The sequence below is a fragment of the Drosophila obscura genome, unplaced genomic scaffold (genome assembly GCF_018151105.1).
Source record: "Drosophila obscura isolate BZ-5 IFL unplaced genomic scaffold, ASM1815110v1 contig_192, whole genome shotgun sequence".
Classification (NCBI taxonomy): Eukaryota; Metazoa; Arthropoda; class Insecta; order Diptera; family Drosophilidae; genus Drosophila; species Drosophila obscura.
The window spans coordinates 2,958,497-2,982,849 of NW_024542781.1; the positions used below are offsets into that span (position 1 = coordinate 2,958,497).

Sequence of the window (24,353 nt, forward strand, 5' to 3'; positions counted from 1 at the left end):
CAAGACAGACCTCATCCTCTTCAACAAGAGGTACAAGGTAGACTCAATGTATTGGAAAGGGTGAAGAAGGTCACCATTGCGCTAATGCACATGCACATGTGCATGCACATCTCATGCACAAAGGGCAGGCTACAGAAAAGAAAACGTACAACAAGCTAATGGATAGAACTCAGCGGCAGGCACTGCTCTGCATCACTGGGGCGCTGAGGTCAACCCCAACAAAAGCACTCGAAACAATACTCGGAATCAAGCCCCTAGACATCCACGCTCAACTGACTGCAGGTAAGGCAGCACATCGCTGAAAGGATTCGGGCACAGTTCAATAGGCCGAGACATGATCAGTATAACTGACTACATGATCCCCCAAACTTGCCTGGACGTCAAAACAGCGGTACACATGGGACCCGACGACTGGAAAGAAAGTTGGGATCAGAATGAACACCTAAACATAGACACGGATGGCTCCCAGATGGAGGGAGGAGTAGGTGCGGGCATATACTGTACAGACCCTGAAATAAGGCTGTCCTATAAGCTACCGGACCAATGCAGCATATTCCATGCAGAAGTCTTTGCCATACGGAAAGCGGCGGAGGTTGCTCGATGTACGGAACGCCCACATAATGTGGTAAACCTGTTCGTGGACAGCCAGGCGGCGATAAGATCCATGCAGTCGTCAGCGGTCAGTTCCAAAAATGTCCTGGCAAGCAGGGAGGCATTAGATTTCCTAAGCACGACAAAGTCAGTGCGGATATATTGGGTTCCCAGCCACCAGGGCATCGAAGGCAACGAGACAGCAGATGTGCTGGCTATGGAAGGCGTCGGGCTGGTGAACGACAGGACTGAGAACGTGCCTGTCTCCCTCAGAACGCTTCAAAGCGATCTAGAGAGGCGGGCACACATACAGGCCAGTAGCAGGTGGAGGAGAATCACCAACTGCAAAATCGCGAAAACCATGTGCAAGGAGAGCAATGGTAAACTCAGGAAGGACTGTAGGATGCTAATGGGAATACTCACAGGTCATTGCCTGGCTGCAGCACATGCAGTCAAACTAGGCATCACCAACAGTGGAAAGTGCAGGAAATGTGATGAATATGGGGCTATCGAAATCCTGCAACATCTAACCTGCCAAAGCCCGGCCCTCTCAAGGGCAAGAAACAAATATCTTGGCAGCCCGGTACTGGCATCGCTGAAAGATGCATCCAAGAGGACGCCAGCGGAACTCCTTGCCTTTGCAAAATTCTCCTCGATCCTCACGGATTTCGAAACCATACGCACCAATCCGGACAACTAAGGGCCAAATTGGCCTATGCGTGGCCCCGTGAGGGCCGTCCGGGACAACCTAACCTATAATAAATAATTGTGCACACAGTATTTTCTTCAAAATTAAGATCATTTTCAGTTCTATTTGATTATTGCAATACCCTCTTTTACCATTCCTTTTACCCTGAAACATCCCTAAAGTTATAGCATTTAATATTTACAATCGTCCAGAGTCATCAAATTTGCAAAACAGTTTCCTAAGTTTCCCTATATGATTTAAATGTAAATGTTTTTTAAATAAATAATAGTCGAATCCACTATTTTATATCATACTGAGTTAGATCACACAAATGCTCAAGAAAAATATAAAATCTATTGAGAAACATTTTCTTCTTAAAAAGAAATCACCAGTCCTCACTAGGATTCTGCTAATTTGATCAAAAACAACAGATATATGTGTTTTACTCAACACTATTTTAATGAGTTTCGAAGTTCTTTAATAGACTCAAATTCGTAGGATATGTAGCTAATTTTATTCTTAAAATTTTTAAGCGTATCTATTATTATTGTTTATTCTTTAATATATAATCATTCATTTGCATGGACTTATGGATAGTATCTGGATCGTGTTGGTGGCAAAATTCGTTGCATTCCTCAAAGCTGTGAAAACGATTCTGGTTACCGCCGCAATTCGAATAGATGAACATGTCGCATTTCATCCTTTTGAAATCGAAGTACCACAGCAAGCGATGTCCCTTGCATTTGCCATAGGAAGGTGGCTTGAGGCAGACATCTGAGGGGATCGTAAACATAAGTATATCGTTAATTCTTGGGGTGAGTATTAGAGAAACAAACCATTGTGTAATTTCTCTCGTATCTGCTTAAACCAATTATCCCTAAAAGGATCATTGTTCTTAGCGGCATACACAATCCAAGCGACCAAAGAAACAATTGCAATGCGCAGCCATAACATATTGAGATGAGTTATTCCTGCTAACGATTAACCAACTCAGGCCCAGACTTCTGGCATTTATACTCCATTTAGTGCCCACCATGGAATGAAAGTAGACGGTTTCTACAAGGCAAAAAGTTTACTCCTACCTGAATTCCAAATTTAGCATCTCAAGTGATCCGAAAGTTTCGGTGCAGAAAAGTGCATGGGGAAGTGCATTACTCAATTTGGCTACCTCCAGGCACAAATAAAGACTGGCCTTGAAGCTACCAGATTTGGTTTGATTTTTTTAGCTGTTGTTTCCAATGCCGTACAGACCGTACAGAAATAAATATACTGAGGGCGGACTGCTTGGACTTAGCTTTTGAACAAAGGAGATCGTACTACTCGTACTACTACTGTCCCTACCTACCCTACCTAAAAGTCGGTCATAAGTTTTCAAGGCGATAATACAAGTTTCCTCTGAAATTCCGAATGTCCATAAAGACATGCATTTTTTGTTTTCATATTGTTTGTACATTCTATGTTTTTATTCTTACGAAATGTTTGGGCTATAAAAGTAACATATATTAAAGTTGAATTGCCATTAGTGGCAAAATTGGACGCATTCTTCATGTGTGTGGAACCGATTGCGGTTGCCGCCGCAGTTTGAATAGAGGAAATACTGGCATTTATCCCATAGGGCATCGTAGTACCACATAACGCGATGTCCTTTACATCTGCCATACCGCGGAATTTTCCTGCAAATAGCTGAGTGGTACATAATTTGTATAGTAATTTTTCTGGAAAAATGTCATTGTACAAACCATGGCGTAAGGTTATATCCATCTCTCCATTTTTTCCCGCCATGGTCTCTCCGTTGTTGACATACACAAGCGAAGCGGCTAGAAAGGCAAAGGCAAGGCACCTCCAGAACATTTTGAGATCTTCGCAGAACCCACGGCAAGGCAATGACAGTCTCCTGCCTGGTCTTCTATCATTTATAGTTCGAACCATAGAGGGCCATTAGCATTAGTCAGAGAAAAAACAATTAGTGGGGTGTTTTCTGTAAAAATATCTCCCAACTGGTTTCTAATTTTGATAATTAACGTTTTTCTGGTCCCCCTTCCAAAAGAAAAATGTATAAAATTAAATTGATTTATCCAAATATCAGAACAGAAGGCGATTTAAATGTAGCGACCCATCTGTGGATTCCAATAAGTATCGAGATTTTTATACCAGGGATTTTAGGGATAAATGCATTACATGAATACATACACTCAGAAAAAACTGTCGTATGAAATATTTAAATTATAAAAAATATTGAAATTAAATAGACTTCATTTTGATTTAAACATTTTTATTACCGGGGGAATACATTTTTGATTTAAAGTGTAAATAATATAATTTTAAAACATATTCAAGTTAGTATTACTGCTTTAAAACTGCTAAATATTTATTCCCTTTATTGTATGAACGGCAACCCCTGTCCCGGGGTCCCCGCCCGGGCGGGGCCCGGGCCTGGGCCACGCCCGCTTCCGGCGACCCCGTTAAAAGAAGACAAATTCATCCATTAGTTGTCAAACGTGGAAGAAAACTTTCACATGAAAAAGTAATTGGAAATTAGGGGACAAAACAAATGTTACCGATTAGTCGGCGGAAATTATATTATCGACGCGTCTTTGATGTATTGCGTCGCGACTCATCAGTTCGTATTTTCATTTTTGAATTTGATTGCAATTATTGTTAAATGCATTAAGATCAGAGTCCTTTAAAAACTTTTATTGGTTGAGTCCAACCATTTCTTGCAAGTCGTACTCATAAAGGGTTCTTTTTTAAACAAAATTTGGACAGCCTTTTATGCAACTTTTTTTTTTTAATTTCAATTGTAGAATATATATGTATCTACATTGTAGGCATTCTTCTTTATGGTTGTTAAAACCGTATTCCCAGAGAATATATCTCGTCAACGGGAGTGTTCTGGAAATAATAAATAAATAAAAATACATAAATAAATTAACATAAGATAATCGATGATTCCACTCGTAGAATTATGTTCATTTAAAATTTCAATCTTAAAATGTCCCAACTTGTGAAGCTTCATTTAAAAAAAAATTTGTTTAATTGAGCTTCCAAGTATTTTACTGAACCCGAAAATCCCAAGAAAATTCCAAAACTCCACCGTTTAAAGCCATTAAAGCCATTTAAAGCCATTAAGCAAAAAAAGACCCCCTTTTTTTTTTTTTTTTTTTTTTTTTTTCCCCCCCCCCCCCCCCCCCCCCCCCCCCCCCCCCCCCGGGGGGGGGGGTGGGTTGGGTGGTTGGGGGGGGGGGGTTTTTTTTTTTTTTTTTTTTTTTTTTTTTTTCCCCCCTTTTTTTTTTTTTTTTTTTTTTTTTTTTTTTTTTTTTCCCCCCCCCCCCCGTTCTGGGGGGGGGGGGGGGGGGGGCGCCGCCTCTTGGCTCCCTTTTTTTTTCCCCCCCCCCCCCCCCCCCCCCCCCCCCCCCCCCCCCCCCCCCCCCCCCCCCCACCCCCCCCCCCCCCCCCCCCCCCCCCCCCCCCCCCCCCCCCCTCCTTTTTTTTTTCTTTTTTTTTTTTTTCCCTTTCTCCTCCCCCCTCTTCTCTTTTCCCTCCCCCCCCCCAAAAACCAATCTATGTACATATGTACTTTAATTTAAAAAACATATTAATAAACCCTTATTAAAGTCAGTATGCTAAATAAAATATTAATATTGGATCATAGTTTAAGAACAACTGATTTTAAAATAAACACTGTGTACCAATTAAGTTTTTATAATATCTAATGAAGCTTAGTTAAATAAAATGTCGAGCGATTTCAATTTCAATAAGCACAACTTATTACAACTTATGTATGCATATGTACATATGTATGTATGTTTGCATCGTTCTTAGATGATGAAGCTGCAGAAAACAAAAACTAAGGAGGCGGGACACATAGAAGAAAACCACTGCCTTGCCTAGCATATATTTTTGTACGGTGTACAAGGTTTATTTAAAGGGAGCTGTGTAAATAATGCACAATAATTGTGACTTAAACTAATCTGCACCACTATGATTTCCATATATTTGAGCCGGCCGAATACGTTCGGTGCACATTTTACTGCATTCCTCAAAGGTGTGAAAGCGATTTTTATTGCCGCCACAGTTCGAATAGATGAAGCGCTCACATTTAAACCCTAAGCCATTGTGGTACCACATTGCACACCTTCCCTTGCATGGCCCATAAGAAGGGTTTTTGCTGCAGATTTCTGGACAGACCGGATGTTTGTATCAGTCAATAAATATTGGGAAAAATCTTTGGTTAACAAACCTTTGCGAAATTTTGTTATCATTTTTACATACTCCTCATGCGCGTTCAGATCTATGTGTGATATTGTGACGTATGCCGATACACGCCAAACGACTAGAAAAACCAGACCAAGGCGCAGCCAGTACATGTTGAGATCTTTCGTTGAAAGGCATTGGCCTCTGGTATTTATAGTTCCATTAATGGAAAAGAAATAAAAAAAACTGATTGATAAAGAAAGTTCTGTCCCATCCCAGCTGGCTTTTAAAATAATTGGCCAAAACATTGATGTGAATAAGTGTTTGGGCAACAGTATGCATTCTCTCAACAATTACATGAGTAATGCTACTGATTAATAGAGTCTGAGCTCTAAGTATTCTATCAGACGAAGCGACACAATGGAAGAGTCAAAATACATACAAAGACAAAAACGTGATCTTCCTACAAATTAGTGTAGCTAGCTCATAATTTTTACGAAAGGAGCCCAAAAGAGAATCCAAATTAAACACCCATTATCCTGAAACCAAGCAGAGTTGTTTTTATTCAAACAATTTGCTCCAAAAATAAAATATTTGGTTTTAAATTTGAATGCGCATGCCGTTTCTATTATTTTTTCCATCACTGTATGTACAATACTCAGCAAAAGATGTGTTAAGTGGTTGAGAACTATTTTTTCTGGCTGATAAACCCCATTTCACGAATACAACATAGAATTTTACTTCGTTTCTGGTATCGATTTTAAAAGAATCTAGCTCGAACACCAATTTATCGTGGCAGCTTTATATTTCAAGCTAAGCCAGGAATCCGATTCGAACAAAAAAATTCAAAATTAATATAAAAAAAAAGGTCATAGTATATGTTTATAGGAATATTTTATAATTAGTTAGAATATAAATCGGGCACTTTCCAGTGTTCTTTGTTACAAAATGACAGGCACGCCTCTTGGGTGTGAAAACGATTTCGGTTTCCGCCACAGTTCGAAAAAGTAAACAGCTCGCATTGATCTCTACGGAAATTGTAATTCCACATTTTTCGTTTCCCTTTACAACTGCCATAGGACGGGCCTTTAAAGCAGATTGCTGACCGGATTTGATATTATTATATCATTAGTTTTTGGGAAAATCACTGGTATACAAACCTCTGCGTTCCTTCAGCATCTTCTTTTGCTTCTGAATCTTTGGGTCCAAGTGTACATATTCTTCGGAGCTGCCAGAGACAAGTACAAGCCAAAGGGCTAGAAAAATAAGAGCAAGGCGCAGCCAGAACATTTTCAGATCTTATCGGAATACCCTGAGCGCTACCACTGACCGACTCAGGCACATTACTCTGGTATTTATAGTTCTATTAATGGAAAGGCAATGGCAGAGCCGTTCACTTCGTCACGAAAATTCTCACCTAGTTGGCTTTTAAAATAAGAAGCGAAGGTATTCCAAAAAATAAATGTAAAAAGTTCTTGGGCAGTTGTTCATTGTCGAAGAAGGAAACAATTTGTAACCTTCCGATTATTTTTAACTTCAATAATTTCAATCAATGCGGAACTTTGATTTCACGAATGGAAACCTGTTGCTTGTCACTGAATCCTTGATTTTCTTGATAACGTTTCTTACCAGCTCTTTGTTCACATAGTTCAACTTAAACTTTACATACAAATCTATAAACTATATAAATAAAAATGGAGAGAGAAAAATGAAAATGAATGCATCATCACGCGAGAACGTCTGGGCAGATTTGGTTTAAATTTTATTTAAATTTTTATTCAGTTGTTCGTATTTGCCAGGAGAATGTTTTTACGAAAGAAAATTTTGGAAATCCCACCTGAGATTGCGAAAAAGGTGATTTTGTATTTGTTTCTTTTATGGAATCTCAGCCGTACAATATTAGCCGAAGAGGCAGTTGTCATAGTCGAAGATTAGTTCTAAACTCGAGATATTATTCATCAATTGAGCATTCGATTTTGTTGGGGATCTAAGAAGGATGTGCTTAGGCAAGCGCTTAGGGAATATTTTTGATGTCATTTTTTGTTTTAGAGTTAAGCCTCTAACCCAGTTGCCAGATAAGGATTATTCCATTGGCGTAATAAATTTCGCGCAGAAATAAATGAATGGAGGCGTGCCGATTGCGCAACAGCCTACTAAGATCTTCGCTGCGTTGATGTCGGTTCATTGTCTGTCGTATGCAGTATGCATTGCATTGAAGTTTCAATATGCTGCGCTGGTAGAATGATCAAATTGCCCGTTTTGACTCATCCGCCAGAGCAACCCCAATGTGCCACAGTGAAAACAGTAAAAACCGATCAGAAAAAATAAAGTTAATTAGTAAATATTTTATCCCGATCAACATTGAGTCAACGACGACAATCAAAAGAATATAATGACGATGGTGACGCGAAAGAGTCGAGTTGAGTAGAGAAAATAATTTTTTAAGGAAGAAGCTTGAGGTTCGGCTGATTTTCTGCGAACGCTAACCACGCAAATCGAAGACGAAACGGCGTATTGTATATAACCATTTCCTTCACATTGCCAATTAAACATTTTAATAAATAAAACCCAACATACATATACATACATATGTACTATACATACACGCAAGTTTAATAAGACAATCGATGTAGTAGACAATAATCAAGTTATAATTTTTATTGAAAACGTTAATAAAAACCATATTGTTGCCTAAAGATTTTAATTCTTGGACAGCAACCATAGTCTGAATTCAAGCAAAGCCAATTATAATAATATTAATATTATTATCAATATATATGGACGAGAAAAATCATTCATTAAAGTCTATTAGTTGTCCAAAAATCTTTTCAAATTGTAGTTGCCGCAGAATTCCATGCATTCCTTGTGGGTGTAGAAGCGATTTTGGTTTCCGCCACAATTCGAATAAATAAACGTCCGGCATTTATTTCGACGGGCATCGTAGTGCCACATTCTGCGCTTTCCTTTGCAATTACCGTAGGAAGTACGGGGTATGAGGCAGATCTCTGATTGAATGAAAAAATGTATGATTACTTTTTTGGCCAAATCTATGGATAACAAACCTTTGCGCTCTTCCAATAAAATCTCAGCCATCTGATCCTGTAGATCGAATGCTTCAGATTCTATGGGATCTACATATAAAAGCCAAAAGGCTAGAAAAACAAGAGCAAGGTGCAGCCAGAGCATGTTGAGATCTTCACGGAATCCACTGAACGACTGAAGATCAGGCCTTTGGTACTTATAGTTCTATTAAGAGAAAGCAAAAGTCACTGATTTGTCATAAGTATTCTCACTTACATGGCTACCAAAATAAGTGGGCAAAGCTTTCACAAAAGTTTCGATGTAGAAAAGTGATTAACCAGTGGCTAAACGTGGAATCAGGGTATATAGTCATATTTAATGTCAGCAATTTGTCAGCCAGAAATAGTCACATCGCTTCAGTTCTTGTTAGAAAGTTGCAAAAAAAGCAACTTGGCCTTCGTTCCTACTTTGGAAAGTATGTTATTACAAAAGGACCTATTATTTTTCATATAATTTTCATATTTTTATTTTGTAATTATTGTTCATTTTTTTTCTACCTGATTTCTGTATTTAGATAAGCTGGTTGCTCTTTATCATTTCGTGAAATGGGGCAGAATGCATAGTGTACCTTCGTGTGAAAGTCAAAATCATGAATTGCAGTACAAACACACATTATATTTTGCCACCAATTATTTTATTCTCTTTTTTTCCATTAGACTTGGTTTTTTTACATTTCTTTTAAGTTGTTCCAGCATAACATACAACAACAAAAAAATTAAGAATATTTTTAAATTACTGAAAATAGTTATCTTATAGAGCTTTTGCTGAAACATAGCAAAGTGTCCTATTTGACACGTTGAATTCTTATAACAGTCGAATACATTATATTTATTTTAAAGTATTTATATTAATATGAAGTGTTTACCATATTGAAAAGACTTTTAAATACATTTATATTTAAATCGAAACTGATTCTATTTTATTAATAAATTTTTTGTATTCAATAAAGAAATATTTAATTTAAATATGGTGTATTACTTTTTACGGTGCCATTTTTACTTGAATGCGAGCATTAGTCTCTGTCATAGACGAGTACATCGGACATTTTCTAATCGAAGAATATTTCGATTAGGTATACGATTCTTTATGGGGCTCAACATTTTTCTTTCTGGCTGTTACATCCTTTGTCATAAATATACTATGAGTATTGGGTACAAAAATGGCACAGGGCTACAGCCGCTCTTCTCGTCCTTCTCCCTGCGAGGCAGCACGTTAACTGATCCAGATTCCTGCAGGTTTATTTTGTCATGTCTTGATCGATGTATTTTTTTAACGTGTGAAATGAATACATTAATAAACTAACATACTTGTTTCCTAAGAGAATCGATGTTTCTCTTCGTAGTATTATTTTTATTGAAATGCAAATCACAAGAATTTTAAAGCTTAAATAATTTACTATTTGTTATTGTTGTCTGATGCAGACCACATCATGAATTTAACCATTTGTACTTAAAATTATTATTACGCCTTGGATGAGTACTTTGAAAATCCCTTGTATTTTCTTCATTCTTCATTCTAATCTTCCAAGGTCACACTTCTTAAGTTGTAGTTGCTGCAAAACTCCATGCATTCCGAATAGATGTAGAAACGATTATCGTTGCCGCCACAGTTCGAATATTTAAACCGCTTACATTTATCTACGATGGGATCAAAGTACCACATTGAGCGACTTCCATGGCAATTTCCATAGAACGGCTTTTGAAGGCATTTTTCTGGGTGAATTGGGAATTTTAATAAACAATACATTTAAAAAAAAACTGTCTACAGCCAACCTTTGCGTTCATTCTTTATAACATTTTCAAACAGCTCTTGTGGGCCAATTTCAAACGTCTCGCGCTCTATGGGCTTTGCATATAAAAGCCAAGGTGCCAGACAAACAAGCGCAAGGCGCAGCCAGAACATATTGAGATCTCGTTGAAATCCACTGAAAGCTAAAACTGACCGATTCAAACACACGCCTCTAGTATTTATAGTTCCAAAGAAATAGAAAAAGGGCGAATAGATTTGTGAACAAAGTTTTGTCCCATCCCACCTGGCTTCTAAAATAAGTGGGCAAAGTGTTTTCTAAAAACTTAGATGTGATGTGGAAAAGTGCTTGGCGATTGCTTAACTCAACGTGTAATCAGTGGCCAAAAAATTAAGTGACCGGTTGGTTGATCAGCAGCAGAGAAACAGCAAGCGAATTCAATTAAATTTCCCAATAAATTACAAGTGCAGAAAGCGAAATACAAAAAATTAATCGCACGCGTTGCCACGGCGCTTCAGTTCATGTTAGACAGATGCATGAAAAATATATAAACTGGCCAACCTGGTCTGTGGTCTGCGACGTTTAAACCGGTACTTAGCACCCCGATACATGATTACGCAAGCTGAGCACCTTACCTCACTTCACCCTCAACTTACTCGTACATACCTCATCTCCTGCCTCACTTTAACGAATCAAAATATCTGTTGAGATCGCACACATCACACACACACGCCGCATTGAAAATGAAAACATCGGGAAAAATGTTTTGATAAATTTGAAATTCTAGATCAAGGCCAGGCCCGGCTAGGCCCATAAATATAAATGCACATTGGATATCAATGCTAGGCGCACGCAAAATGCGTAAGTAAACTAGTTTCTGTTTGCCTCCACCGCTGCAGCAGGAGCTCTGGAGAGCCCCGTTCCATGTTCCCCCGGCAAACGATTGCAAAGGAAGCACTGCAATGCACTGCACTGCCACGCAACACGATAAATTGTCAGGCGAATGCATTTTGTCACATTTGGCTATTTTGCATTTGTAAATTACAAGACAAAACACTTAGCAGTCGCTCAGGTTAGGTGACGCGAGATCGGGTATAGGCTCTGGTTACGGGTTACGTTGCGCGCTTGGCAGCCCCAATTACAAATGGAAATATATTTTATTTATTTTTATTTCGGCCACGTCTCGACCGGAGTGACTTGACTTGCACCGCAATCAAATGTGTTTCAGTCTTATTTATTTTTCAATAAATAAGATTAAGAAACTTTACGATTGATTGCCACCGTACTAATGTTACTAAATAATAATAATAAAAATTAGTGTCTTGAATTCTAATGATGGGTACAAAATACTTAGCATTGCATTTAAGTTTAAACAACATTTCAGCAGCACCTTTCTATGCAATTTTATTATATTCTTAGCTTTGTGATAGAAAAGACTCAATTCTTTCCAAATTACTGCATTCATTCGGTAATGATCACGAAAGCGAATTTGAAAGCCAAATTGCCCATAAAATTATGGAAAATCATTAAGTAAGTGTGCAGAATTCCCCCGAACTTTGCAGAGCCGGTGGCCTTCGTTCTAGTCTTGGCCTTCTATAAACAAATAATAGAAATTATGAATAAATAATAATAATAAATACAGTTCGGCATCAGATTTCGGCTCGGGGCAATGACAATTTGCTGTGGAAATCAGGCTGAAACCTTTTGACTGAATTGATTGCGGCCAAATGCGATTTGATTTAATGTGGCATTTACATGCATAATTTACTAAACTTCGCAGATACTTGGCAATTATTTCGAATCATTTCGGGTGACCCTTGGGCGGGCAGTCAAGGCCAGGAAGTGGGCTATCGCGGGGGCAAATCTCTTGCCACTGCATGATTGATGACAGCTGGAATTCGCTGGCTAGCCATCCAGCTAGCCAGCCTGTCGCACACACAAATGAACCACATGGAAAATTGTGCAATTATTGCTAATAAAAATGTTTATGAACGTTACATGTTACCCGATGCCAGCGCGATGGCAGCGATGACTCCTCTCCTGTGCCTGCCAGCCTGCCTGCCTGCCTGCTGGTGATATGAATCACCATAAATCTAAGAGCGGTATAAATATTTATCGCAATTTTATAATCATGCCTGGCCGAGGCCAAGACGGGACCGACCGAACGGCCAGCCTCATGCATGCGTGAGAATTGCACGCGCATCTAAAATAGTAAAATAATATGTTGGAAAATGTGACTCAAACAAGAGATACCCTAGAACTCTGACAAACCTAATTGCTACAGAAATTATAAGGTGTTTCTGTAAACCATTCCGGCCTAAGTTGTACAATTTTTTCTCCAGTTCAAGTTATACAGAAATAACCCGATATATCTCCTCTTGCAACTCTGGCCAATACAATCCCACTGTTTGATTACAGGGTAGCGCACATATTTGACCATTGGCCAGTTTATGTTGCTTTTATGACAGGCAAATTTTTACCACTGCGATTCGAATGGCAGAGATTAAAGCGCCAGTCAGAGATACTCGTACGAGATACGATACAGATGGATAAGAAAAAAAAAGGTCGAGCTGTGTTAGAAAGTGGGTTAATTAGGAGCAGCAGGAAGCGACATCCCACAGTCCCCCGTCCCCGAATTCCACCAATAAAGCGGGGCAGAGCATAACGCATTGGAATGCCCGAAAAACTTGACCTGAAAAGGCATCGGCATTGGCATCAGTGCCTGGCTGGACATGTCCAGGACGCTTGGCTCGGATCCGCTGGACGACGTCATGGTTAATTGGGCATTCAAATGTCAAGTTCAATTTTGGGCCACATTAGCGTTACCTATAAAAGGGCCGCTGGTTCTGCGCTCTGCATAAAATGAGATTTATTGTTGCATTTTTCCCAACTGCCTCGAATGCCTCGACTCCTGCCTGCCTGCTCCCTCAGTGCTGGTGGCAATGGTCCAGTGATCTGGGCCTGGCCTGGCCCAAAAACAATTGTCCAGACCTCGCCAGTCGCCAGTGGTTTGCCTTTTATCGTTTTGCTTTTGAATAATTTCTGCCCCGCATCGTACTCGTATAAATTGGAATATCGTTAGAAAAATGCAAGTTAAATGTTTGCCAATTGCATTTCGATGTTCATTTTTTAGTTTAATTTTGTTTTTATCATCTTTGGCTTAAATGAATGTTCTCCTCGCGTTGACATGCCGCTTCCGCTCAAGTCGGACGGCTTTTTTATCGGCCTAAATGAACGAAATAAAAATGCTGAAAAACCTGCAATTAATTTCGGCTAAATTGCTTGGCTTTTAAATCTTTTAAGTGCAGCCAACTAGATCGCCAAAAAAAAAAAGATATAAAACTAAAGAAAATCTGTGTGCGCTTTAAATCATAAAAATTGTTTCGGCTGCATTTGTGGGTCATAAATCAAACGATAAGTAAATTAAAAGCCATAAATTTGCAATTAATTTTTAATTTGTGCAAATTGATAGTCATCAGCGTGTTGAAAATGCCAATAAATGTGTTTTTGCCAAATAAATCATAAGACAAAGAAAAAAATAGAAAAAACAAAGAAAAACAGGAAACTCTGATCCAGAATCTGATTGGGAAACGCCCAAGCGCAAGTGGACTTGCCCATAAAAATAATTTTGGAAAAATTATAATTATTCAATGACTATTAAACTAATAGGAATTGATATGGTTGATATTTATTGCACCATGCAGAAGCGATTAAGACTTTAAAATATTTTCTCAGAAGTTACAGTTCTTCAAGCTGAAAAGTCCCAAGTCCATTCCTAAGGCACCAGCTTTAATCAAATGTACTACAATTATTTCTTGGTATTTTTTCTTAATATTTATTCGTGCCATTTCCCAAACGAATTTCTTTTCATGCTTTGGCAATTATGAATCTGCCAGCGTTATCTGGCCAACAAATTCGTCTTGGCCAGCCAACACCAGTGCCAACAATCAAATTGCATTAGCCGTCCGGCGCGGCGGTCCAGCTGTCCTGGGAGCCAGCCTCTCGCTCATCTTCCACCAAGTTCAAGCCATATAAAATGCCCATGGCTACAACCTACGCATTGCGGCCAATAAACAAAAGTGTGAAGGTCTCGGTCTCTTGGGTCCATACTCCAAGCAGCTACATGGCTCTCTGGTGGAAAAGGTGCAACACGAACTGTTGACCCTGAAGATGTTGCTGCTGTTGCTGTACCTCATGTTGCTGTTGGCCATGTTGCTGCTGCTGCTGCCGCTGTTGCTGTTTCTTTTGGTCGTTGAACATTATTGGATGTGATTAATTATGCTGACATTAAATCGGCTAATAGAAATATATCTCGTTGCGTTGAAAATGATGTTGACGTGATTGTAATTGAAGTTGTTGCCGTTGCCGTTCCGTATGCTGTCTGCTGTCTGTCGTCTGTTAGTTTGCCTTTGAACCCCGGCTGGGGAAATTGCCTTTTTCCACTGCGTGCTGCTGTGCAGTTTATTGCAAATTTGTTTGTATTTATGATAATTGATGGGAAGAAATGGTGAAAAGCTCAGCGCTTTTGAATACTATCCCCATTTTGGCACCGGGGCATAAATCAAAACGATAATTGGCGAGACTGTTGCTGTTTGACTTTCACGCCAATAAAAATACAACTCTACAACCAGATAATGATAATGCCACCTGAGATCTCTTTCGACAGGTGAATTTTTGCATTATCCGAAAATATCCAACGAACACGTGACAAATTAGTATACAAATAATATAGTAAACTGATTTTGTTTAGCTCAGGAATATCCTTTCATTTCTCAGTGCTAACCACAAGTCAGAGGCAGCCTCCAAATAAAACTGAATACTCAGCGAGCAATTTGGAAAAGCTCGGGGGTTGTGGCAGCAATTAAGCAGCCAAGCCATGTCCGGGGCTATATAATCAACTTGCAACCTGCTGCAATCTGAAAGCTTGAGTTATTTGCCACGCAACGTCAACGTATTTAAATCAATTACAAACAGCAATTTGTGCCGGCAGCTTCTTCGCTCTGGCTGTGGCTATGGCTCAGGCTCTGCTCTACACTGTACTCCTCTTCTACGAGTATTCCTGCCACCAATTGAGGCATGCGTTTGTATTACAGATGGGATGACAACCTGCAGCAACGAGCTGCAACAACTTGAATCTCGGGTACGTACCGCTCGGTCGTGTTAAGTACGCGCGAATTAATGTGTTGCCACAGTCACTACATCTTTGCAGCTCTCTCTCCGTCTCGCTCTCTCCATCTTGCTCTTGGTGCCCCAGTCTCTGACTCCGCCTCTGCTGCTGCTGCTGCAGCGATTTCAGATTGCAGCTCTCGGGCCTCCCACCTCCCCCCCTCAAGATTTGTGGCAAGAATTTAACAGCCAAAGCGCCGCCTGGCAGCCTGGTAACCAGGCGTCGCGTAATTTACGTCGATTTGATGTTGCCAACATAAATTTATCGCGCGCACATTTTTCGCCAGCGATTTGTTGCAAGCGTCGCCTCCATGTTGCACAGAGAGATGTCGTTGATGATGATGCTGTTGCTGCTGCTGCTGCTGCTCTGGTGCATGCCACTGCTGCTGCTGCTGCGGTCCATGTTGCAGTTGCTCTCCTCCGGCTGCTGCTGCTGCTGCGTTGCATGTTGCTGTTGCTGCTTCTGCTGCCATGCTTTGATTTCACAGAGCTGCAAAAATGTCGCAATACAATAATGAAAAAGCAAGGAAAATCATGTTGGCATGCGGCAGAGTGCTGTTGCGATTGGGTCTGGGATTTTCGCAAGGCAACATTTTTTAGCCAGAGATTTTTATTGACTGAAGAGGCCGCTAAAGATGAGGCAGCAGACTTTTGGTGAAGAGGAGGCGCCTGCGTGCACGAAACACGCTGCAGTGCCACATGTGTGTGTGTGTGTGTGTGTGTTGTTGTTGTTGCATGTTGCTGCTGCTCCCGAGCGAGCCATGACATGTTCGAGGAGCAGGAAGTCGTTTTGCGTTTGCCTTGGCCACATTTATGAGTTACGCTTTGGACGTACGAGTAGTGTGTTGCAAGCACATGGCTGCCACATGCAATGTGCCACTTGTTGAGCCTCAGCCACAAGGATAATACTATGCACTTTGCTGCCAAGAATGCAGCAGGCCTAAAAGAGTTATAGATTTGGGTATATATGTATGTAAATATAGATAGTCGGGGCTACATGTGATCGAATTTTGTTTACATTTTCATTTTCCTTTTCCTTAATTTTTCCGGTTTATTTAATATATTCTAGAAAAAGAAGCATCCGATTTATGACTATTTGAGGTTTATATCGATTGTAGAGCATCTCTGCTTCTGTTTTATTTTTGTCTGAATATTTTGCCCCTTGGTGTTGTCTAGCTTTCGGGCAACTTGTTTTCTGCCTAGGCCAGCAAATGATGTCATTAGTATACACGTACACACTATACATTGTACTCTGCTGCCAAGGTAGGGTACAGCACCGCACACGCAATTTGGAATTAAGAAATTAAGTGGCAACAGTTAGCAACTCTGCAGCATGCAGCATGCATCCCGTCCCGAGGGCAGCACGCCAAGCCAATCCAATTGTAAATAGATCAGGGTTTCATGCAAATTGTTTTGCAATGAACGAAGAGGATCTGTTGCTGGTGGGTGGATGACTGGGAGTATGGGCCTAGGACTGGGACCAATATCCGTTGAGGCGGAGCCAGCTTCCCAATTACAGGGAGATATTGGCAATTGACAATTGGGGTTGATCGGAGCGAGACCGAGTGATTTATGCACCGAACCATTTAAAGTCCGCGGCGGTTCCATAAACAAATTGTCGCCGTGCTCTCTAAATGGCCATAGCTCTCAGTTGGCTGCTGTTTCTGTAGCTGTATCTGTTTCTGCTGTTTCTGCTGCTGCTGTTGCTGCTCTGAAATTGAGCTGTAATTGAATTGCACTGCACTTCAGGATACATACTACTGGGGTTCGCTCTAGCTTTTTTTTTTTTGGCCATCTCGCAATTTATTGCAATGCATTTCACAATTAAAACAACACAGACCCAGACCCAGCCATGCAGCCAGCCAGCCAGCCACGTCATTAGTTTTCGGCCCAAACAAATATGGCCATTGTGTGTGTGTTCGTGTGTGTTTGTTACGAATTCAAACATTTTGCACATTTGTTTTTGGCCCGCTGATAATTTGCTGCCAGACGCTGACTGACTCCCCAACAGACTGCTGCCGTTTGCCACTGCAACTGCAACATTGTTGCACCAACAGCAGCAGCAGCAGCAGCTCCCAAACTAATTTTGCCAATCATATTGAGACTCTTCAACATACATACTCGTATATTGTTGGTTTGGTTTGGGGAGAGCACTTGCCGAACTTGGAAAATTATTGTCGAGGCTTACCGACCAGATCACAGGAAAAACCAAAGCCAAAGCCAAAGCCATAACCTATGCTATAGCCAATACCGAACACAAACCGATCTGATCCGATCCGAACCGAACCGAACAAACCCCCAAAGTATTATAAATATCATTGTCAAATGCGCTTTTAATTGATGTGGACAGGCCTCGAACATATTGGACAGCCATGCCGGACACTCGAGCAGGCAGATCTGACAAGCTCACATTAGCAATAAAATACAGACATATATAATTGGAGCTCCCTCCCCGCTCCGGCTCCTTCCCTCTTTTCATTTAAAACTCGAGTCTAGGGTAATCGAGACTTTTGTTTCGAATGTTTGTCCGGGGTCTTAGTGGTTTTCTTTTTTTTTTTAATTTTTGGGCTTGTGTGGCACTCGGTGCACTCTACTAGGCGGCGTGATTTATGCCTTCCAACGGAAATTTATTTCATTTTTAATGAGTAATTTACACAAAATTGCATTAATTTGGCCAAGCCAAGTCGGAGCCAATGCCCGGCTCAGACCACAAAATGCAACAAGACATGGCAAATTTCTGACATTTCCTTGATTTATGTGCTCTGAAAATTGATCTCTTAATTGAATGGAATTTTTTCTTTAATTGTTAAATTTGATTTGAATTCTTTTCGTGCGCCATAAAGTGTGTGCCCCCAGGCCTCCCCTTACCTTAGGAACAAGCAGTGCAACTGGCTGCTATATTGGGAAAGTAGTGCTTAGAAACTCTTAGTTATTCTCATAAAAATGTTGCACTAAAAATTAAATTAATCTTGAAAATAAATGGTAGTTTTCCCCGTAGGTCAGGTTTCAATGCGAATTCAATGCATTTATTGTCTTGTATACACCCCAGAAAAGTGATGCCAATTACGCTGAAATAGCAAGCAGTGCAAGAGTCGAGCAATGTTGCTGGTATTTCCATATGCGAAATCAGTGCAAAATAAATGGTAAACTAATACCCTAAACGTAAATTAAATGGTAAATTAATCTGTTAATTTAATGAGATTTTCGTTGCAAGTGTGAGATTACAATTAGAAATCATTCTGGGCCGGAGATTGGACCACACCAACAGCGCATGGCCTCCAGAAAGTGCTGCCAATTAACGCAAAACATAGCCAAACAGTGTGCTGCAGTGGCAAATGTTGCAACGATTTCCATATGCGAAAGCAGTGCAAGCAGGCCCCAAAGTCTTTGGAGATGATTTAGTGGCCGACCATCTATGGGCAGCAGCAGCAGCCCACTGGACATATGTGTATCCATGTATCCATGGGATACACATTTTAATTAATATGTACAAGCATCACCTAATGAAGCGGCTTGTCTGAGGCAGCAGCAGCAGTGGCAGCCTGCTGCAGACGTGACCAACACGGTTGTCTGGTATTTTTGGTATTTTTACAACACCCCAGCTGCCACAGAAAGGGGCAGAGCGCGCGAGAGAGAGAGGCAGGGAGAGAGATGTCAGGCATTTCCATAGCGAATGCGAAATGTTGGAAAATGGTGCGAATGCGAATGCCTTAAACCGAATGCTACTGCTGCTTACAGGTGGCTTACATTATATGGCCAAAACACCTAAGGCCATGATTTATAGTTTGTGGTAAATTAAGAAATTAAAATGCTTTTATGGACAACCATCCGTCCAACCGTCCAACTGTCCTAGCGTCGATCTGTCCAAGCGGTAGGCCATACCGCCACACGCCCGGGAGGGAGTAGCTTCTGTTTTATGTTTAAGTTTCTTCTCCTCTCCCTCTATGTCCCTCGCAAATTAATTGCCAAAATGTTTGATAAGATTATTTCTCTGCATAAGCCGCCCCCACAACCACATGCCACCCTCAACCACCCCCAGGAGCCTAGCCATGGATTTTCTTAATTAAAATTTTCGGTTGCATGCTACTTGAAAAATTGTATTGCTCGAAAGCTAGCAGCAGCAGCAAATTGTTGCCAGATATTAATGTGGCTTTGTAATTGGTTTTTCTCAAGTCAAAGTCACGTTAAGTCAATTAAGAGAAATGCATTTTTGTATTCCCATACGGAACGAGCGGGTTGGATGGTTGGATGGACGGATGGTGGCAGCAGTTGTATAACAAATTATTGTTCGACTGTCCATTGATAGACACAGCGAAAAGCAATGGTAAATTGAAAGTGAAACCTTCTTGGGAAAGAAACTAAAGGGCGAGCAGAATCTATAAAGTTGTATGTATCTTCAAGACCTTATAAAAAACTAATCATTTTAAATTTTAATATTTTACTTTGCATCACTCTTACATCCCTCGAAGAAGATCTTCAGTGACTTCGCATAGTACACTCGCATACAGCCTTGAACCACATTACCATTTAAGCTCTATTAGCAGCGCCAAATATTTCAAGCCGTTTGTAGGGGGGAAAGGGAAATACATACCACGTTAATTGGTTCTCGTGTTGGCAGCATAGTATTTCTGTTTCTGCCACAGACACATACACATACACACGAGGAAACGAAGACGCAACGCGGCACTACTGGACCCATGTTGCGCCATCGCAACGCGCACTTGTTGCCACCGATTGCTCTGACCAAATTCGGATCACCCCCCCTCTCCAGCATCGGCCAACCATCTGCGAATGCCCAGAACAAGCTCGTTAAACGTTTTCCGATTGCAATTGCGCTATAAATTCTACCAAAAATGTAACTAATGAAGTGTTATGAAAGGTGCTCATAAATCGTTGACATCGATTGCCGTTGGGTCTGTCTCGTAGCTGAGAGAAGAGCTGGGAAGATCAGAGGAGCACACAGAGTGGTGGAGATAGAACAGATCTTCAGAAATAAACAGAAATCTCTTGATGAAGGCTCTCAGCCTCTCAAAGCTGGCAGATGATATTCAGGAAATTCAGGAAATCAAGAAGCTAAGCTCTTACCACTGCACTTCAAGACCAATCTAGTCTTATGACAAAGCTAATGAGAAGGAGAAAAATGGGAAGGAATAGGAAAACATAATCCGTCAAATTATGATTATAACGATTCTCTGACGCTGCTCTGCCACCAGATCGACTAAAGAATATATTTCTCTCGTTCTCACTGCATGAGGCTATTTCTGTTTTTCATGCACATAGTCAGCAAAGTAGAACGTCACATGGCAATAAATGTTTGCGATAATATCGACGTTTGATGAAAAAAACATCGATTCGATGTTCGTCCATCTCTAGCACATTCTTTCGCGGAAAATGCAAGCTTCGGTGGAAAAAAGCTAAGTACGAAAAAGGTAAATACAAAAATCTTCGGCGTTTAACTATATGTCCTGCCGTACTAACACAAACACACTGCTGGAGCTGATTAGAAACATATTAAACTTCATTGTCATGTGTCAGATTAAATAGTTTCCACGAATCCAAACACTGAAGTCAAAAATGTGGAATTTTCTCGAGCCAGTCTCTCTGGACATAAATGCCAATAAAGTGAATCGTGCTTTAGGCCATATCGAGCGCCCATCCCACCTCAATGAACTGAACAGCGGTGTGATCAATCTATTGGGTCAACTAAGACTATATGATCGACCATTTATTTTACACTTGAACGTGTACAATTTTAATAGAGAGATTGTAAGTATAAATCTTTTAAAAGTACATGCATATATTGACAAAGTGCTATATAAATATGTGTGTATATATGTATGTATATGTATTTAGGTGCCAGGACAACTGCAGAAGTGGAAGGCTGTGGCAATTGGAGCTGATTTGATAGATGCATCGTGCTTCCGCATTCTATATCTGCGGGTGGTATGTACAAACAAATGTACATATTTTTTATTGAATTTACATAAACATTACATTACTGTTCGACAGGCGCCGACCGAGGTGCAACGTATCGGACGTGTCGTAATCCAAAAGTCCCTGGCAAAAGTCCTGAAATTCATTGAAGCAAAACAGTATGACAAATACCTTGTGGCTGTTGTGGCTAGGGGCAATGCTGAAAATGAGCTAGCTATGGTGCACGCCCATCAGAAATACCCAACTCTATACAGCATCCGATATTTGTCCTATGCCTTGAGTGATCCATACATTCACTTGGCCGATTATCTACTTCGTATGTGCAAAGAAACGGAATTCGTGGATGGTGAATGGGAAGGCAAGTTCGAATTGTCGGATATGGACAGGGAAAATATTCCATCAACTCTCAACGGATTGTACGAGCAACAAATAGATGCCCTCAAAGCGGCTGTGCGGCGAAAATTTGCAGTTGACAAGAAACCATTCAATTTGGGCAAGTGCTGGGAAATGAACATGACCAGCTTTTTGTTAAAAAAATGTTTGCGAATTGCTTGGCGAGCTAATCCCATCTCGATGATCGACCTAACCACTGCCATCCCATTCTTCAGTCGTTTACTTGGGCTAGTGATATTATTGACAGCTCAATGTTCTATTTAGTGGAGACAAGTCGCTGATAAAATAAAGTACAACAGATATCGTACAACCAAATGCAAATGGAAAGTTTTACTCAACCAACATACGATTGCTCTGAGAGAGGAGAATAACAAATACGCTCTGAAAATATCATCATCGAAGCGTATCTCAGACCGGGCAGATGTTCTGTGGAGACGAGACAATATTTTGTCTTTATGCTACTCCTCGAGTAATTTATGTAAATGAGCATATTGGGCAATAGCTTGACTCAGGAAACAGTTCAGTCGATCAATTCTTAGCCTGGAAACGATATTAGAGTGTAGTTCCAATATAGGGTAGCTATAAGTAGACCCTCCCTTCACAACTAATTGCTTATCAGTTTGTGCTCCGCTTAGCGTATTCCACTTTCAGTTGTTTGACGAACGCAAAACGATTAGACTGGCTCTGACTGTACGCGAGTGAAGATGTTGTGGATCACTCGATTGTTGCTGGTGCTGTCGCTGACCTTTGGTCACCTTGGTGCCCCTGCACAGGCGCAAGTCCAGGCCCAGGCCCGATACGACCACACGCGCATCTATCAAGTGGAGCTGGCGAGTGCAGATCACGTCCAACTGTTCCAGGCGTTGGAGCTGGCAAGCGATTCGTGCTCGTTCATGGGCCATGCCCGAGTGCCGGGCCAGAAGCTGACGATCATGGTTACCTCGCACAAGGTGGCCGACTTCGATGATCTGCTGCATAGCTACAACGTGAGCCACCGCATCCTGAACCACAATTTCCAGGCTCTGATCGATGCCAACTATCGCGAAGTGGCCCCTGAGGGAACACCGCCGGATCAGTTCGACTGGAGGCGCTACTTCCAGCTGGACAGCATCTACGCCTGGCTCGAGCATCTGGCCAAACAGCGGCCAGAGGTGGTCACTCTAGTCGATCTGGGTGCTAGCACCCTGGGACTGCCCATCAAGGGTGTAAGGATTGCCTTTGGTGGGGAGAATCTGACCAGCGTCTTTGTGGAGAGCGGGATACATGCCCGCGAATGGATCGCCCCGGCCACGGCCACGTACTTCATCGAACAGCTGCTGAACTCCAAGGATGCGGCGGTGCAGGCGCTGGCCCGCTCCCAAAACTGGCTGATCTTCCCCACAGTGAATCCCGATGGCTATCGCTACACGTTCAAGGGCGACCGCATGTGGCGCAAGAATCGCTCACTCTTCGGCATCTGCCGGGGCGTGGATCTGAACCGTAACTTTCCCTTTCACTGGAACGTGACGGGGGCCAGTGGCGACCCCTGTCGCTATGACTACTCAGGACCGTCGGCAGGCAGCGAGGTGGAGACGCAGCGCATCGTCCAGTTCCTAAAGGATCGCATCCAGTCGGAGCGCATCAAGACGTTCATTTCCCTGCACAGCTACTCCCAGCTGATCATGTTCCCCTATGGCCACACTCCAGAGCGTGTGGAGAACTATCAAGATCTGAAGGAGATCGGACAGCTGGCAGCCGAACGGATCAAGGAGCAGAGTGGACGGATCTACAGGAGTGGCAGCATTTACGAGACCATCTATCCCTCCAGCGGCGGATCCAAGGACTGGGTTCATGGTCATCTAAAGGTGCCTATTACCTTCACGTACGAGCTGCGCGGGCCACCGGACAGCGAGGATCTGTTCATTTTGTCCGCTGAGGAGATTGAGCCCACGGCCAGCGAAGCCTTTGCCGCACTCCAAACGATCGTGGAGGAGGCTGGCAAACGTGGCTATTACCAGTGAGAGCCAGCCACTGCAGATCCAACTCGAAGCACCAGCAGCGGCAGCAGCAGCATCTGATGATGATGATAAATGTCGTCTGGCCTGGCAGTTCACATGAAAAACACATTACGCGCCAGCCAGCGTTTCTTAATGCTAAATAATGATGGCAAAATCATGACACAAAACCTCATAATAATGTTGGTAAATCAAAGCAAATATAGCTAGAGCAGAGACTCGAACAGAACGGAGCAGAGCTGCCTTATGCCTTATAGAAATACAAAATACTCGTCGTAGTTGCAAGTTGCAACTATTACAGTTACGATGCCATTGTTATTGTACACTTGCCACGGCCATGGGGTACATGGATGTGGCCTATCCACTCAAAGATGGATGCGTCTTGTGGTGCGGCTGAAGGTTAAATCTTCCAGTATGGTATTTATCAAAGAACAGGATAAGGCATTAAATGCATCTATAGAATTGTGTTTAGCGTGGGAAACGCTACGCCAACAGTTGCTTGTACTTTAAGGGAAGTCCATTCAAGTATCTCATTAATTTGTTTATTTTCTACCAAATTAGCTGG

General features: G+C 41.5%; 3 protein-coding genes and 1 long non-coding RNA gene across 4 annotated transcripts; 2 read left to right on the forward strand and 2 right to left on the reverse strand.

The window, feature by feature from the left end:
* Positions 1-6,530: 6,530 nt before the first annotated feature.
* Positions 6,531-6,791, reverse strand: LOC111065548. Its single transcript, XR_002607016.2, has 2 exons — positions 6,634-6,791; positions 6,531-6,574 (listed from the first exon to the last, which is right to left on the reverse strand). It is a non-coding gene; the product is annotated as an uncharacterized LOC111065548 (long non-coding RNA).
* A 1,315-nt stretch (positions 6,792-8,106) lies between these two features.
* LOC111065547 (kunitz-type protease inhibitor 2) lies at positions 8,107-20,103 on the reverse strand. Its single transcript, XM_022353773.2, has 3 exons — positions 20,059-20,103; positions 8,536-8,719; positions 8,107-8,478 (listed from the first exon to the last, which is right to left on the reverse strand). Exons 1-3 carry the CDS (start codon positions 20,086-20,088, stop codon positions 8,282-8,284), a joined length of 411 nt encoding a protein of 136 aa, XP_022209465.2. The 5' UTR covers positions 20,089-20,103; the 3' UTR covers positions 8,107-8,281.
* Positions 20,104-20,817: 714 nt separating this feature from the next.
* On the forward strand, positions 20,818-22,109 carry LOC111065610. The gene is made up of 4 exons (XM_022353855.2): positions 20,818-20,896; positions 21,003-21,233; positions 21,321-21,410; positions 21,477-22,109. Exons 2-4 carry the CDS (start codon positions 21,042-21,044, stop codon positions 22,056-22,058), a joined length of 864 nt encoding a protein of 287 aa, XP_022209547.2. The 5' UTR covers positions 20,818-20,896; positions 21,003-21,041; the 3' UTR covers positions 22,059-22,109.
* Positions 22,110-22,459: 350 nt separating this feature from the next.
* Positions 22,460-24,021, forward strand: LOC111065554 (zinc carboxypeptidase). Its single transcript, XM_022353782.2, has one exon. The coding sequence runs from the start codon at positions 22,499-22,501 to the stop codon at positions 23,792-23,794; it is 1,296 nt and encodes a 431-aa protein (XP_022209474.2). The 5' UTR covers positions 22,460-22,498; the 3' UTR covers positions 23,795-24,021.
* The last annotated feature ends 332 nt before the right edge of the window (positions 24,022-24,353 follow it).

Coding starts and splice junctions, on each gene's coding strand:
- LOC111065610 (XM_022353855.2), top strand. CDS start 21,042: ATGTGGAATTTTCTCGAGCCAGTCTCTCTGGACATAAATGCCAATAAA. Junction 21,234..21,320: donor ACAATTTTAATAGAGAGATT/GTAAGTATAAAT, acceptor ATATGTATTTAG/GTGCCAGGACAACTGCAGAA. Junction 21,411..21,476: donor GCATTCTATATCTGCGGGTG/GTATGTACAAAC, acceptor ACTGTTCGACAG/GCGCCGACCGAGGTGCAACG.
- LOC111065554 (XM_022353782.2), top strand. CDS start 22,499: ATGTTGTGGATCACTCGATTGTTGCTGGTGCTGTCGCTGACCTTTGGT.
- LOC111065547 (XM_022353773.2), bottom strand. CDS start 20,088: ATGCTGCCAACACGAGAACCAATTAACGTG. Junction 8,720..20,058: donor CACGAGAACCAATTAACGTG/GTATGTATTTCC, acceptor TTCTCTTAATAG/AACTATAAGTACCAAAGGCC. Junction 8,479..8,535: donor TTTATTGGAAGAGCGCAAAG/GTTTGTTATCCA, acceptor TCATTCAATCAG/AGATCTGCCTCATACCCCGT.